General features: G+C 42.1%; 1 protein-coding gene across 1 annotated transcript; it reads left to right on the forward strand.

Moving 5' to 3' along the window:
• Window positions 1-5192: 5192 nt before the first annotated feature.
• Window positions 5193-14676, forward strand: asb15a (ankyrin repeat and SOCS box containing 15a). Its single transcript, XM_056740159.1, has 11 exons — window positions 5193-5237; window positions 5644-5739; window positions 5865-5902; window positions 6066-6197; window positions 7287-7445; window positions 7535-7780; window positions 7862-8033; window positions 10400-10928; window positions 11521-11674; window positions 12070-12235; window positions 14559-14676. Exons 2-11 carry the CDS (start codon window positions 5648-5650, stop codon window positions 14638-14640), a joined length of 1770 nt encoding a protein of 589 aa, XP_056596137.1. The 5' UTR covers window positions 5193-5237; window positions 5644-5647; the 3' UTR covers window positions 14641-14676.
• The last annotated feature ends 750 nt before the right edge of the window (window positions 14677-15426 follow it).

Raw genomic sequence — 15426 nt, forward strand, 5'->3', positions numbered from 1 at the left:
GGAGTCTCCATTCCCCCGGCCTCAGCCCCTGCCTCGACAGGATGTCTGCTCCTCGGTTCAGGTGACAGGGGATATAGACTGCCCTCAAGGAGAGCAGCTCCCCCTGAGACCAAAGGAGGATCTGAGGTGCCAACTTGTATAGTTGCCGTGACCGCAGACCCCCCTGGTGATTTATGTATGAGACCACAGCTGTGTTGTCTGTCCTGACAAGCGCATGTTGGTCTCTGAGTTGTGGGAGAAAGTGTGTCAACGCCAGAGACACTGCCATCATCTCTAGGCAATTTATGTGCCAAGATCGAAATTGGCTCTCCTATCGGTTTTGGCCCCATTGGCCTTCCACAACAGCTCCCAAACCTGTGAGTGAAGCATCGGTTGTCAGTGCAACGCGCCGACAACTGCTTCCCAACACTGGTCCTTGGGAAACGAACCAAGGTTCTTTCCACATTCTCAACGTGTGCAGGCATCTGCGTGTCACTTTGATAATGCGCAACTGGTTGCCCCTCGGGGAAAACCCTTTGGTTTTGAGCCAACACTGTAGAGGTCTCATATACAGCAGGCCGACAGGAATGATGTTGGACGCAGCTGCCATGAGTCCCAACAGCCTCTGAAAAAGCTTTATCGTCAGTGATTGGCCTAGCTTTATTCTGCAAACGGCTGACAGGATTGCAACAATACGAGCAGGCGTGAGCCGCGCCTGCATTGTGATGGAATCCCATATTACTCCTAAAAAATGGTTCTCTGTACTGGAGAAAGCACACTTTTCTTGGTATTCAGCCTCAGCCCTAGCTCCTCCATATGTGCGAGAACAACATCTCGATGTTGAACCGACAGATGCGATTTTGCTAGAACTTCTTGTTCCATCACCAGAGTCTACTCAAGGCACACCTCGGTGTACAAAACCCTGTTGAAGCGGGGTGGGCGGATTTGAAATTGGATCCGGTAACCCTGCTCTACCGTGCGCAGGACCCATTGTGACACATTTGGTAGACTTTTCCAGGCTGCCAAATGGTCAACTAAGGGGACTAGCCTCTTGGGGCCAGCCTCTGGTGATATTATTACGGGAACCGCAACGGCTCAGCAAACCTCGATTGGCAGAGCCGGCTGAACCCTCTGGGGACACCGAGGAGGAACAGGCACCGTATAATGAGGTGCGAGCGCACGCTCCTCGGGGGGAAATGGGCTGTCAGGACTTTTACTTCTTTTCCCCTTTCCTCGCCTGGATGACTGCCCTCAGGTCAGTCCTAGGTTTGTAAGGCTGCGGGTGAAATTTTCTTCCTGAACCCCCATCCTTCTGGGGTGGGGCTCGGGAAGCAACACTCTGCTTCTGACGCTCACGATAGCTAGTGGACGCCTGTGGCTGTTCTCGCCCCGCCGCCTGGGGAGTTTGTCCGCGGCGGGGGAGATAAAGTTTAAATGCCGCAGCCTGTTTCTTAGCCTCCTCGAACCTTTCAACAACGGTATCTACAGCGTTGCCGAAAAGGCCCGTAGGGGACAATGGGGCATCCAGAAGAAATGCTTTGTCAGATGGTTTCATGTCTGAGAGGTTCAACCATAAATGCCTCTCAGTGGCTACCATAGCGCCCATGGAACGGCCTAAAGAACGAGCAGTCTCACGAGTAGCACGGAGAGAAACCTCCAAAGCATGACGGACGGGTTGTAAAACATCCGCCGCCGCCAGTCCCGTGTCGACCAATTCACGTAGCGCATCTGCTTGATACGCCTGAAGTAGTGCCACAGAGTGTAAGCAAGCCCCGGACTGCCCTGCTGCCGCATATGCCTTGCCAATCAAAGTCGATGTCACCCTGCATGGCTTTGATGGCAAGGTAGGGGCTTTTAGGGACGAAGCCGTGGATGGAGACAGATAGCTCGCAAGCGTCTGTTCTATTCTCGGCATCGCCCCGTAACCTCTTTCTTTATAGCCCTGAACATTAGAATAAATGCAAGTCTGTGGCGTGAATACTCGTGCGGTATATGGATGCTGCCACGACTTACACACCTCCTGATGTAGGTCAGAAAAGAAAGGGAGTTTGCGTCGTGAGTGTTGTGTGTTATGCTTGAGACATCGCTCGTCCATCTTATTCTCAGGACGAGCGTTAGGTTTATCTTGCGGCCAGTCTATTGTTAGTTGGGCAACCGCAGCTGTCATGACTTCCACCAGATCGGCGTGAACCGAAGCAGCAAGAGGTGGAACACAATCTAACTCTCCTGTTTCGATACCAGTTATGTCTACATCCTCAGATGCAGAACTTTGCCGAACCGGACTCCCTCTCTGAGCGGGAGAAACCGCAGTGCGTGCTCCCGACTCAGCAGAGAGAGAGGTGGAAGCTACGGAGGGTAAAGAGAAGCCGGAGCATGTCTCTTCAGCCTCCCTGACGTCCATCTGCGAGCCCCACGAGCGAAGATTCCGCTCTGCCTCGGCAAAAGCGGGACCATCACCACGCGGAGCTCGCACCTGGCCGTGCTTATCAAATAGTGCTGAACGGGAACGGAGCGTACGCTGTGGTAAAAGTCCACAGGCTTCACAGTCAGCTCCCTCGAGCGCTGACTGTGCATGCTCCGCTCCCAGACAGACTACACAGAGATCATGCGTATCATTGCTCGTGATAAAACGCGAACAAGGAGGAGCACAATGTCTGAAACTTTTCTCTGACATGTTAGCAAACTGGCTAACCAAACACACTTCATTTACAGAACACACTCACGCTTCTTTTAACTAGACAAACACACACTACACACAGAGCCGTTGCTGAGAAGAAAAGAGCTGAAGTTCACTATTTCGGATGTCGTTTTATACCTCCTGGTCCATACGTCATCTATGACGTAGCGTTCCACTACTGGACGATGTTGACACACGTGCTCAGAGCTGGTCACGCTGAGGCGTTCCCCAAAGCGTTGCCATGGCGACGCAGTGCGAGTTCCCTCGAAAGGGAACTGCTTTTATTGATTTATTGTTTATTTAATTGCATATTGTGAGTAACAACAATGACATTTAAATGCAAAACAAGTAAGAATATACTCACTTTTTAATTTTTCCATTATCATTCTGTGACATTTGTTTGCGCTGGTGAGAGTCTGGCAGAGTGATGCTGATTCTATTATTCTATAGTCGGCCCCGCCCCCTTGTCTCATGCCTCAGATGCGTTCTGGTGAAACAAAAAGAGTAGGCAGACATACGCATTATCTTAAATGAATTAATTCTGGGTCAACAAATGAAGAAACGTTTCTTCAGTTAAAGAGTTTATTTGCAAAAACAGATTCTTTCATTCGGAAAAGGGTGGCTTGCTCACTTCAGGTAGGTGGAGAGTTCCTGCCTCAAGTGGAGGAGTTCAAGTATCTGGGGTCTTGTTCACAAGTGAGGGAAGGATGGAAGGGGAGATTGATAGACGGATCGGTGCAGCTTCTGCAGTAATGCATTCGCTGTACCGGTCTGTCGTGGTGAAGAAGGAGCTGAGCCGCAAGGCGAAGCTCTCGATTTACTGGTCAATCTACGTTCCCACACTCACCTATGGTCATGAGCTGTGGGTCATGACCGAAAGGACAAGATCCCGAATACAGGCGGCCGAAATTAGCTTTCTCCGCAGGGTGGCCGGGCGATCCCTTAGAGATAGGGTGAGAAGCTCACCGGGAGATGGATGGGGATGGATGGATTCGTTTTTAAGAATCTTCATAAGAATCTTCAGAAATCAGGATTTTTTATTGTGCATTTCAAGTAACATCAATCAAACTTAAGTTGGGTTATTTTGATTAAGTAATAATAACTCAAAAAATACAACTAGCTTACACAATAAAAACATGAATTTTTTACATTTGTATCTGTTCTTACAAATAAACGCTTCATTAATTGAAATACAAATAGATGTCATGCCCTGCGATGGGTTGGCACTCCATCCAGGGTGTATCCTGCCTTGATGCCCGATGACTCCTGAGATAGGCGCAGGCTCCCCGTGACCCGAGGTAGTTCGGATAAGCGTTAGAAAATGGAATGGAATAGATGTCATCTGGGGCCATTAAAAGACGCTGTCACAACTGCATTATAGATTCATTTTCACCTCCAGTTAGAAACTATCTACTCTAGTATCATGTGAACTCATCCATGCAAATATCATGGCTGCGTGGATAAACTAAAATCTGAAGTTTCCTAACAGCTCCTTTCCTCTCATGTTTTGGTTATAAAATCATTTGGTTGGATAATATATTTTTGTAGAAAATGTCAAATAAATGATTGGCTACTATTAACATAATCATCACTCTTAAAATCCAAATTGAACACGTTCATATGAGTGGTACAAGGTTTATATGAATGGTTTACTTTAACGATTATATTTTAGTCACACTTTGAAATTCCAGTTGTGTTTATGCAACAGTGCCAATTATACTTTATCAAGACTATAAATGATTTTCTTTAAATTGTCAGTTTGACAAAGCTTTAACATACTGTTAAAAGGATAGTTGACCCAAACATAAAAATTCTGTCATCATTTACTCTCCCTCATGTCAATCCAAACCTGTATGACTTTTTTTCTTCTGTAGAACACTGTTGCTAATTTGCTTGGGTGAAAATTACCAACATTCTTCAAAATATCTTTTTTTTTTAAACATTGACCAAGACCTGTAAAAGATGAAACATTGTAAGACAACTGAAACATTCATAGGCTTTCAACCGTCTTCCCCCATGACTTCTACTCTATTTCTGAAGGTTAGGCTATATACTTAAGACATAGTAGCTATGCCTCAGAGAAAACAGGGATTTCCCCAACCGCAAAATGATGTCTCGACTGTATGTACAGTATCAGTATGCACCCAACAGGGGTCAATTACAGTACATTTATAGAAGCCGGTAAACCCTGCATGGAGACTCAGAATTAATAAATAAAATCAGTTTTACTGTAAAGATGTTTCCAAGTACATTTTTATGAATGTTGCTATTCATTATAATTAGCAGTTTAGTTTTAGCAGTCATAAAATCCTTGTATGAGTTTTGCACAGCCTAAAAATATAATTATAGCACTTCATTTTCATAAATATTTTTATTTAAATAAGAGTTATGTTAGTAGAGGCATAACATCTGACTTAACTAGTGTGCACGACGGGAGAGACAGAGCAGGTGACAGCCAAAATTAGATGCGTGTTGCCGTTTTAGGCATCAGAAGCCGTCACTCATGTTCAGATTGTGTGCAGCTAAACTACTGGCACAGCAGCACGAGACCCGTGATTTCACTGGAACTGTGTTACACAAGGTGAGATTTGTTTACTGTTCGGTGAAGCCGAACAATTTAGTGGAAGCGGCAGTGCAGGTGTCAGCTGTGCATGTCCTTGTTCAACATTTCCTCGAAATCTGTGTACAAATGTCAAAACCTCTGTTGTTCACGGACACTCTTCTGTACGAACGGTGGTTCTGTGAAGACAGCTGCCTTGAGAGAGACATGAATTCTTCTTATCTGGGATCTTTCTGGAAATGGACTAGTCAATTTAGGAGTACTGTGTCATATTACGGATACTAAGAAGTTTCTGTTGGTTAAAGCAATACACTGTACATCTGATTTCAAAGAAAATCTGAACAAATTAGAGTTATAACAATTTACTTTAAAAAGAGTAACTGTTTATTGAACTGTACCTTATTTTGTATATAAAACAATTCTACAGGAGGATGGATGACGTAGATGACGACGACAATCTTTTTGATGCTGCTATCCAACTGAGCATCCAAGAGTCTTGTAATGACATCGCCTCCCTTGGAAGGTGCCATGATTATATTTTTGCTGTAAATTGTTATGCTTCCTATATGCAAACAAACAAACGAGAAAATGTTACCCATTTTACCCATCATGATGATTCTTCTTGTTCTGTCCTGCGAATAAATCCAGTGTGGAACATCAAAAAATCTTGGATGCAATCTTCCGAGGTGAAAATTCCCAATGTATGATTACAGTATGTGCTTACCATAAGACATTAATATTAGTTGATAAATAAGCTTTAGAAAGTCAACAGTTTCTGTTTTAAGTGAATATTAAATGGGGGTAATTGGACACAGTATGCAGATGTGTGCGTGTCATCTGGCCCCACAGGAGATCTTTTCGCTCTGGAGAAGCTGTCCGATTATCCTGCTGCATTCACTGAGGTGGACAGCAGAGGATGGTACCCGCTCCACAGAGCTGCTGTCCAACAGTCTGTACAGGTGCTGGAGATGGTCATTTATGGTGAGATAGAAGTAAACGGCTGTAGTTTGCAAGTATTTCTCATATTTGCTCAATCTGCAATGCTTCATTTTGACCTTTTTCTGGCCTTTAAGGAATGGTGAGATAACTGGCATCAAATTACATTTTTTTTGTATTCATGGAATACAGTGGTTTACCTGAAAATTACAATTGTTATCAATTACTCATCCGCATTTTGTTCCAAACCTATATGCCTTTAAATAATAGCAGGGAATGTAATGCAAATGAGGATATTCATTTCTAACATTATTTAAAATAGAGGCTTAAATCTAACAATAACTGTATTAGCATCCACACCAATGGACAATGCAAAATGCGGTAATTTTCCAGCAGCTGGGGTGGCAGTAGAATACCGTAAAATTAAAGTTTTGTTGTGTAAAAGTATGTTTTTCTTGTAAATTTGCACTAATCTTTTGTTTAATTTGATATTTAAGAAATCTAAAAAAAACAGTAAAATTTCATATTACATAGTTTGTAACAAGTGTACTTGAAAATCCTTAAAGAAATAACAGTACATTCTGTTAAATTGTTTTTTACATTCATTTAGTTTTTCTTCACTGTAGCAAGTTCAAAGTAGGGAAGGAGGTAGGGCGGGAACCGGTGAACATTCAAACAAACTCTAATCAAAATAAACAAACAATAACACAGAAGTAAAAGGCAAGCAGCCCCCTCACGGTCGACTGCCTGCCACAAGAACATAAATACAAACTTAACACATCTCCGGACCAGGTCCTCTCTCGTCAGCAGTCCTGTCGCTCGTCTTCTAATGCTCCCGATATCCTCTGTGTGATATGCGGGACCGGTGTGCGCACAGCTGATTCCCACTATGTATCACGCCACCGGCCCCGCATCGTTGCATCATGGCTCCCGTCCCGCCTTCCTCATTTCATTCACATTTTAAAGTCTTTTAATCAAATCCTTAAATTAAAATGGATTACCCTTCGTTTTTATTCATAATCTTTATTGTTATTATTGTTCTTGGTATGATTAGATCACTAGTAAAACATGAGAGCAAGATATTGGTATACATGTTGTGTCATTTAAAATGCTCAGCAGTTTGGTTGAAAACAGGTTCTTACAGATTATCGTTAGAGAAAGAAACTGCAGATGGAGAGACGCCATTGATTTTGTCCATTCAAGCGGGTCTGGTGGAGAATGTGAGGACCCTGCTTGAACATGGAGCTTCACCCAACCGGACCAACAGCAAGAACGAGTCTCCCCTATTACTGGGTAGTTAAATAAAAAATATTACTCACTTGAATCTCAAATGATCTACACTATCATTCAAAATAAGTTCCAAAACATGTTTTGTGCTACAGCTGTAAGAACCGATTCATTTGAAATAGCTTACACACTTCTATCACGAGGCGCATCCGTGAACCAAGCCTGCCTTAAAAAGTGGACCTCTGTTCACGAAGCTGCCAAGGTGGGCTGCACTGACATTCTTCAGCTCCTGCTTCAGCGTGGAGGCGACATATCTGAGGTAGACCAGAATGACATGACGCCTATGGAGATTGCCGCAGAAAATGCCCGACCAGAAGTGTTGGACATCCTCATTCACTACGGTAATACACTTTGACAAACCTAAACCTACATTTTTACACTAACGCATTAAACTAACGCAAAGATATCCTCCCCACCACTAGGAGGTGATGTAAACGCCCAGGCACCAAACGGAGACAGTGTTTTATATGACGCTGCTGGCTCTGGCAATCCTGACTGCATTGAGCTTCTACTTCAACATGGAGCTGATCCCAACATAGCTAATCTTTCCTCACGGTTGCCGATCCACCGCGCGGCTTACGAAGGGCATTACCTGTTAGTTCAAGGAGAGCTGCAAACACACTCCATTTCTACTATTCCATTTCCATTTAGTAGTTTAGCAGACGCTTTAATCCAAAGCACTTTACAAATGAGGTAAACATTGGAAGCAATTGGTACAACATAAGGACAACAAAAAGCATAAACGCAGTAAAACTGGTCTCATATAGCCTACCACAGTATACAAAGAGTAGAAAAGAGATAGAAGTCAAAACTAATCGGTTAGGTGATGACAGAAGAGCTCTGTTTTCAGCCGATTCTTAAAGATGGCTACAGAATCTGTTGATTTTGTTGCAGCAGGTAGATCATTCCACAAATTTTTTCTCTTTTTGGGATTTTTGGGTTGGCCTGGGATTAGAAGCAGTTCTGTTGTTCCCAGGTTCAGCTGCAGGTGATGGTCCTTCATCCAAAATAAAATGTCACTAAGAAATGCTGAAATGCGTGCAGAAACAGTCGGATCATCAAGCTGAAATGACAGGTGGAGTTGTGTATCGTCCGCATAGCAGTGATAGTAATAGCCATGTTTCGCGAATGACAGAACCTAAGGATTTCATGTATACGAAAAATAGCAACGGCCCAAGCACTGAGCCCTGAGGCACCCCTGTATTGAGATGTTGGGACTCAGATACTCTAAATGACCTACCTGAGAGGTAAGACTTGAACCTTGTCGTACCATTCCACCAATCCAGAGACACCCATAGCCCTGAGGATCGACAAGAGAATGTTGTGATTAATGGCATCAAAGGCAGCAGATAGATCCAGTAAGATGAGTACAGATGACGTAGAGGCTGCTCTTGACAGTCTCGGGGCTTCAATGACCAAGAGCAATGCAGTCTCTGTGGAATGACCACTCTTGAAACCAGACTGGTTGTTCTCCAGGAGGTTGTTCTGCGTGAGAAAGGAGGAGAGCTGTGTAATAAAAAAACCTCAAGAGTTTTGGCAATAAAGGGGAGAAGAGATACCGGTCTGTAGCAGTTATCTAACAGTGCAGGATTAAGAGTGGGTTTCTTCAGTAGCTGGGTAATACGGGCCTCTTTGAAGACTGTGGAAAATGTACCAGTGGTGAGAGACGATACAACCAGGACGGAGAGATGGACTGGAGGAGATGAGTGGGGATGGGATCTAGGGGGCAGGTAGTCTGGTGGTTGGAAGAAATTACCTTAGAAACGTCATCTTTAGATAGGAGAGAGAAAGAGAGGAGCAAGCGTGTGTCAGGGGTTTGGGCCTGTTCAAGAGGTTGCGGCACAGAGAAGTGATTGCTGGTGGTGGTCGTTTTCTTTACGAAGGAAGACGCAGAATCATCAGCTTTTAAGTGCAATGGTGGTGAGGGGGCCAGCGGGCAAAGAATAGCAGAGAAGGTTTAAAGAGAGAACGAGAGTCAGGCGAGTTGTTGATTTTAGAGTGTTGGTTCTGAGTTTTCACAGAGGAGACATCAGCAGAGAAAGAAGAGAGAAGAGACTGATAGAGAGAGAGGTCAGTAGGATCTTTCGATTTGCACCACTTTCTCTCCGCAGACCTGATCGTGGCACAATGCTCACGGAAAACATCAGATAACCAGGGGGCAGAAGGGGATGCACGGGCTGGCCTAGATGTAAGTTGGCATAAGCTGTTTAGCAGGAAGTTAATTTGGAGCAAAGAGTGTTGGTGGCGCTTTCACTTTGATCAACTCAATGAACTTTGGCATAAGCAATAAAATACTAGACGCGATTAGACTTGCAAAATCAAAGCAGACTTTACAACAAAAACAACATCCCCATTTCACTATCGATGCAATATAGGGAGGCTCAGAGATATCGTATTTTTGTATGCAAAACCTTATTGTGTCTTAAAAATGGCGGTTGCTAACAAGTTGCTAAAAGTGACTACTTCCTTTGGATTTTAAAGCTCATAAATAATGCAACATTGGCACAAATCTCTAAATATGTAGATTCAGATTCATTAACGGAGTAATTACTTACCAGGGAACACATTTTTTTGAAAGTTTGAAAGAGTTGTGGGAGGCTTGGTGGTGTGGTGATATCGAGCGACCTTAAATGTAGTCTGTTTATAGCATTGTGTTAGCTTTTCACTTGTACTGATTGTATTTTGGCTTCAAAAGTAAAAATGTGGTAAAGATTTGTTAAGATTATCTTGATGACAAACCCTTTAAACATCATAAACCTTTGTTAATCACAGAGCATGTTTTTGCGATCTTCCCAAACCCTTTGAGAAAAATACATAGGCTTTTGGTAAAGGGAACCAGCGGGGTGGTTACTTCTGGGTTAGCCTAGAAAAATATGTCATCTCTGAGGTACTGCATTGTTTGTGCACCACAAACTATAATGTAGAAGCAAGTTACCATCTCTGGTACGATCTCTTGACAGGGCGCTGAGAATGCTCATCCCCGTAACCACAACAGAAGCTCTCCATCTCTCAGGCCAGAGCCCCGTTCATTCAGCGGCAGACGGAGGTCATATCCAGTGTCTGGAATTCCTGCTGGAGAAAGGCTTCGATGTCAATGCTCTTCTGGACACGCATGTCTCCGAGACCTATGGCGACATGAGACAGACCGCCTTATACTCTGCTGTCTCCAATGGAGACGTGAGCAGCACTCAGATGCTGTTAAACGCTGGGGCCAGAACGGACCTGGATCCTCTGCACTGCCTCCTAGTGGCGGTGAGATCCGGGAGTTACGAGATTGTCAAGTTGCTCTTGGCCAGACAGGCTGATGTGAACTGTTACTTCACGATGGTCAACGACACAGTGTTCCCTACTGCACTACAATACTGTCTGAAGGACGAGATGATGATGCGACTGCTTTTAAACAGCGGTTATCATGCGGAAAAATGCTTCTGGTGTCATCATGATTTAACATGGGGGAATTACTCAGAACATCCAAATGAGACGATCCCAGTGAGTTCAAAAGCTGTTAAGGGATAGTCCACCCAAAATTAAAAATTCTGTCATCCTTTATACATCCACATGCAGGTCCAAACCTGTATATGGTTCTTTCTTGTGTGGAACACAAAATAAGAAATTTTGAGAAATGTCTTCGAGGTTTTGTGTCCAAACAATGGCAGTGCGTTCCAAATTGAATATATCACCCCCGATGGGCACTTCGGAGTGAAAAGTGCCCTTTGGTGCCCACTGTTTTGATGGGTACAACTGATGGACACAGATCGCCCCAATGATTCTATGCGTGGCAGCAGCACCTTCTTATGGTTAAGGGATGATGGCGCAGAAGGGCACTTCAAGAAACAGTTGTTTGGTCCCCTACACCCTTTAACCCTTTGAAGCTCTCACTCCGGAGGGCGAACCCTCTGAAGGGTTTAGGGCATAGAGCCCTTCGAAATGGAATGCAGTGGAATGCAATGGAATTTTGGGTGAACTACCCCTTAAACTACCTACGTTGAGAGCTTATGAAAGATCTTATCTTTTTTTGTTAATAAATATATCATACTATGTGGGCTATACATATATTTGTCTTGTCTTCTCTTGTATGTAGTTCTGTGATTTTATCAGCGTGTCTTCGCTCGTCCAGCTCTCCGGACGAGCTGTACGGGTTCTCTTGGATTATGTCAGTCATGTTCCCATCTGCTCAAAGCTGAAGATGGTTCTGATGAAGCACAAAGAGTGGTCAGACATCTCAGACATGTTGGGTAAGATCAATCCATAGACAACTTAAACGAATAGATCACACAAAAAGAATAATTATGTCATTTTTTATTCATGCTCTTATTGTTAAAAACCTGTATGTGTCTCTTTCATCTGTGGACGACTAAAGAAGACATTTTGAGAAATGTCCGAGACTGGTTTGGTAACTATGTAATAGCAGTCAATGTTGTCTGTTTACCAACATTCTTGAAAATATCCTCTTTTGTGTTCTGCAGAGAAAAGAAAGTCAAACAAGGGTAAAATAAAATGAGGCTGAATGAATGATAGAATTTTCCTTTTTGGCCAAGCTATCTTGTTTATCCTCTTCAAGAAACATTAGTCCTGTACAGATATCCAAAAAAAAGTAAGATGTTTTTCTTGTCAATCTTTGAATTTCCAGGAAACCCTCGTTCATTGAAGCATCTAAGCAGACTAGTCATCAGGAGAGAGATGACCCCACGCAGGCTGGGTGATCCTGACTTCATAAACTCAGGTCCTTTCCCACCTGGACTGAAAAGCTATCTGACGTACAAAGAGTATGATCTGTATGGAAGAATCAGTGTCAGGTGTGATGCTCTTTTTTAAATATAGAAAATAGTTTTAGCAGGTTAAAGAGCCCATGACCATATTCAATATAAAAAAACTAGGAACAATAGGATTTTTCTTAAAGCAAACAGACCAAACATATTGATGACTCATCCTGCACTACACACACTTTGTGTCCTTTTAAGTATGAGACAGTCCATCCACCTTATGTAACTTAAGTCAAACAGCAAGCCAAAAATCGTTGACACAAAATCAGTTCATGTAATCCAAATCTACTAGTTTTGGAAAACAAAAGGACGAGCTCTTTAATAGGCCCCGCCCCATCTTCATTTTACCATAGGATACTGTACTTCAGGAATGAAAATTGTGCACCTTAATTCATCTGTTTGTCTTTAACTTAATGTTGCCAAAAAACATGTTTATATCAGATATAAATAAAAGCATTGATGCCAGATCTTGTTTTGAGTCTACAATCAAGATGTTCCATTCATTTGTGTGTTAATATGTAATACACTTATAAAACACACAAGCAGTGTTTATTGTGTCATTGAACATAACATCCCTCTGCAGTGATAACCAGCGGCACTAGAATGACCTGCATTATCACAAAGTCATAAAACAGGTTGTATCTATTTATAGCTTTATGTCACATTAATATCAATAAGCATGCCCTCTCAAAGAGAAACTTTGACTCGTGGAATGTCACAATCTCGCAACTTTGTGATAAAGAGACAACCGTGAGAATCATTGGACATATTAGTTGACTGTAAATCTGAGGCTATTTATCAGATACCATAAAAGTGCACTTGATAATTTCTGCTGATAGAAATGTTTAAGATAAGTTGAAAAAACGTTAGTGAATAATGACACTGCAATACTGTGTTTTACTTCACACAGGCTACATTCAATCAGATTGTGTCATTTTAGCGATCGTGTCTACAGTTTATATGTAATGGTTAAACTTCTAATGTTCATTTAAGGTTGTGGTTGTGTTTTAGGGTTGTTCCCTTGACCCTTTAAATTTTAGCTCAAATCTAGTCTCCGTGGTGACACATCATCATCTGAACACACTCCAAATACTGTACGAAATAGAAATAGTACGAACGCATCTCTCGAACTAAAATCAAAGGGAGAGTGCACACTCAGAAAACAAAGCATAGAATTACAAGTATGAGCTGTTTGGGCTACTGGAAATTGCTTTGTGAGTATGAGGACATCAGCGAAGATGAAGTTCTGGCCTCCTTAACCAGTGAGGAGATCCAGGAGCTGGAGAAGATTGAGGCTGGAATGAAATGTGATGAGAATATACACATCGGACAGCCAAACGGCAAACAAGAAAGTTTAGCCGAGAGGATCTGCTATAGCAGTGGGAGAATGACAATAACAGTTTGTTAAAGGTGCACTGAAATTAAAGTAGGTTCTTAAAGCCATTCCAAGTATTAGGAACACTTTACAATACATTTGTAGGTGCTGTGTGTAATTTTTGGAGGATCTATTGACATAAATGTAATATTATATACATAACTATGACTTCAGATGTGTATAAAGACATTACATAAGGAAGCGTTATGTAATTCATGTTGTTTCTATAGATGCCCTAAACGGACAAAATACTCTACAGAGGGTTCTACTGCAAAAAATCAATTATGATTCAGTCAAATCATATTTAATCTTGTTAATTTTGTTTTTTGGCTAATGAAACTTAAATCACAAGTGAGTTTGTAACCATTTAAGGCAAGTTTTTAAGTGATAACTTATTTACATATTATCCTAGGTGTAGTATTATACAATATTGCTAATCATGTTTTTTTAGGTCACGGTTATTTGTCAATACTCCAAAATTGCAACATCCCTTATTCAACTGTATTCATTCTCCTTAGGAACAGTTCACCCAAATAAGAAAAAATGGTCTTCCTTTACGCACCCTTGAGTTCATTTACGCACATAGAAAGATATTCGGAAGAATAATCGTTATCAAACAGTTCTTGGCCACGATTGACTACCATAAGGACATTTTTCTTTGATTTGTTGTACACAAAGGAAGATATTTTGAAGAATGTAGGCAAACAAACAGTTCTGGGGCACTTGACTCCAACTAGTCAAGGGGGGCCAAGAACTGTTTGGTCACAAGCATTCTTCCAAATATCGTTCTCGGTGTTCATCAGAACAAAGAAATGTATACAGGTGTGGAACAACTTGAGGTCGAGTAAATGATGACAAGTTTTATTTTTGGCTGAACTGTTCCTTTAAGTAAAACTCTCATACAAACATTACTTTCATAATGTTTGCTTGTGTAGATGATTCATGTGTTTAATAGCCAGTGCTCTTCTTTGTGATCCCCAGGGCAGCATGGATGAGAGCCAGACAGATAAGTGAAGAGATTGTGGATGTTGAAGACAAGGGTGGACTACTAACAAAATTGTGACGGAAAGAAACACTAGGTCAAGCAACAGGAATTTCATAGGTTGCAATACCAATGACAACATTAGTAATGGTGTAATCGTATGAATTCAAACTTAAACATTACACCAGGAAGGCCAAGTAGTAACCCTACTGATATTGAAAAGACCTTGGAGAAGATCTTACACAATGATGCTTCTGTGAGTTCAGTCAACCTAAACAACATCGAGAACATCTCTTGTGTGGTGTTGATAAGTTTTGCCGAAGCTTTGACCTCCAACACTCAAGTTAAGACCCTCAGTCTTGCCAACACCGTGCAGTGGTAGACTAACACTCAGACTTAGGGTAAACCAACGGTTTGCTTTACTGTGAAAGGTTAAAAGAAGGAACTCGGGCCAAAATACTTTTTTATGCTTTTGCTGAAATGGATAGTTCACCCAATAATACAGATGTTGTCATCATATTGTTCAAAACATGACTCTTTCTTCTGTGGAACACAAAAGAAGATATTTTTAGAAAGTGTTTTTGTGTCCATATAATGGAAGTCAATAATAGCCAATGGTGTTTGTTTACCAACATTCTTCAGAATATCTTCTTATGTGTTCTGCAGAAGAAAGAAAGTCATACAGGATTGGAAAGACACGAGAGTGAATTAAGGATGAAAGATTTCTCATTTTGGACAAACTCCAAATTCAATAGAATTTTTCACTAGGAAACTACAATCTGAGGATTTGGTTGACACCATTCCTGCTAAAAGCAGGTCTCTTGGAAATTGGTTATAAGACTTCAAGCAATAATTACCCATTTATAC

The sequence above is a fragment of the Triplophysa dalaica genome, chromosome 24 (genome assembly GCF_015846415.1).
Source record: "Triplophysa dalaica isolate WHDGS20190420 chromosome 24, ASM1584641v1, whole genome shotgun sequence".
NCBI lineage: Eukaryota > Metazoa > Chordata > Actinopteri > Cypriniformes > Nemacheilidae > Triplophysa > Triplophysa dalaica.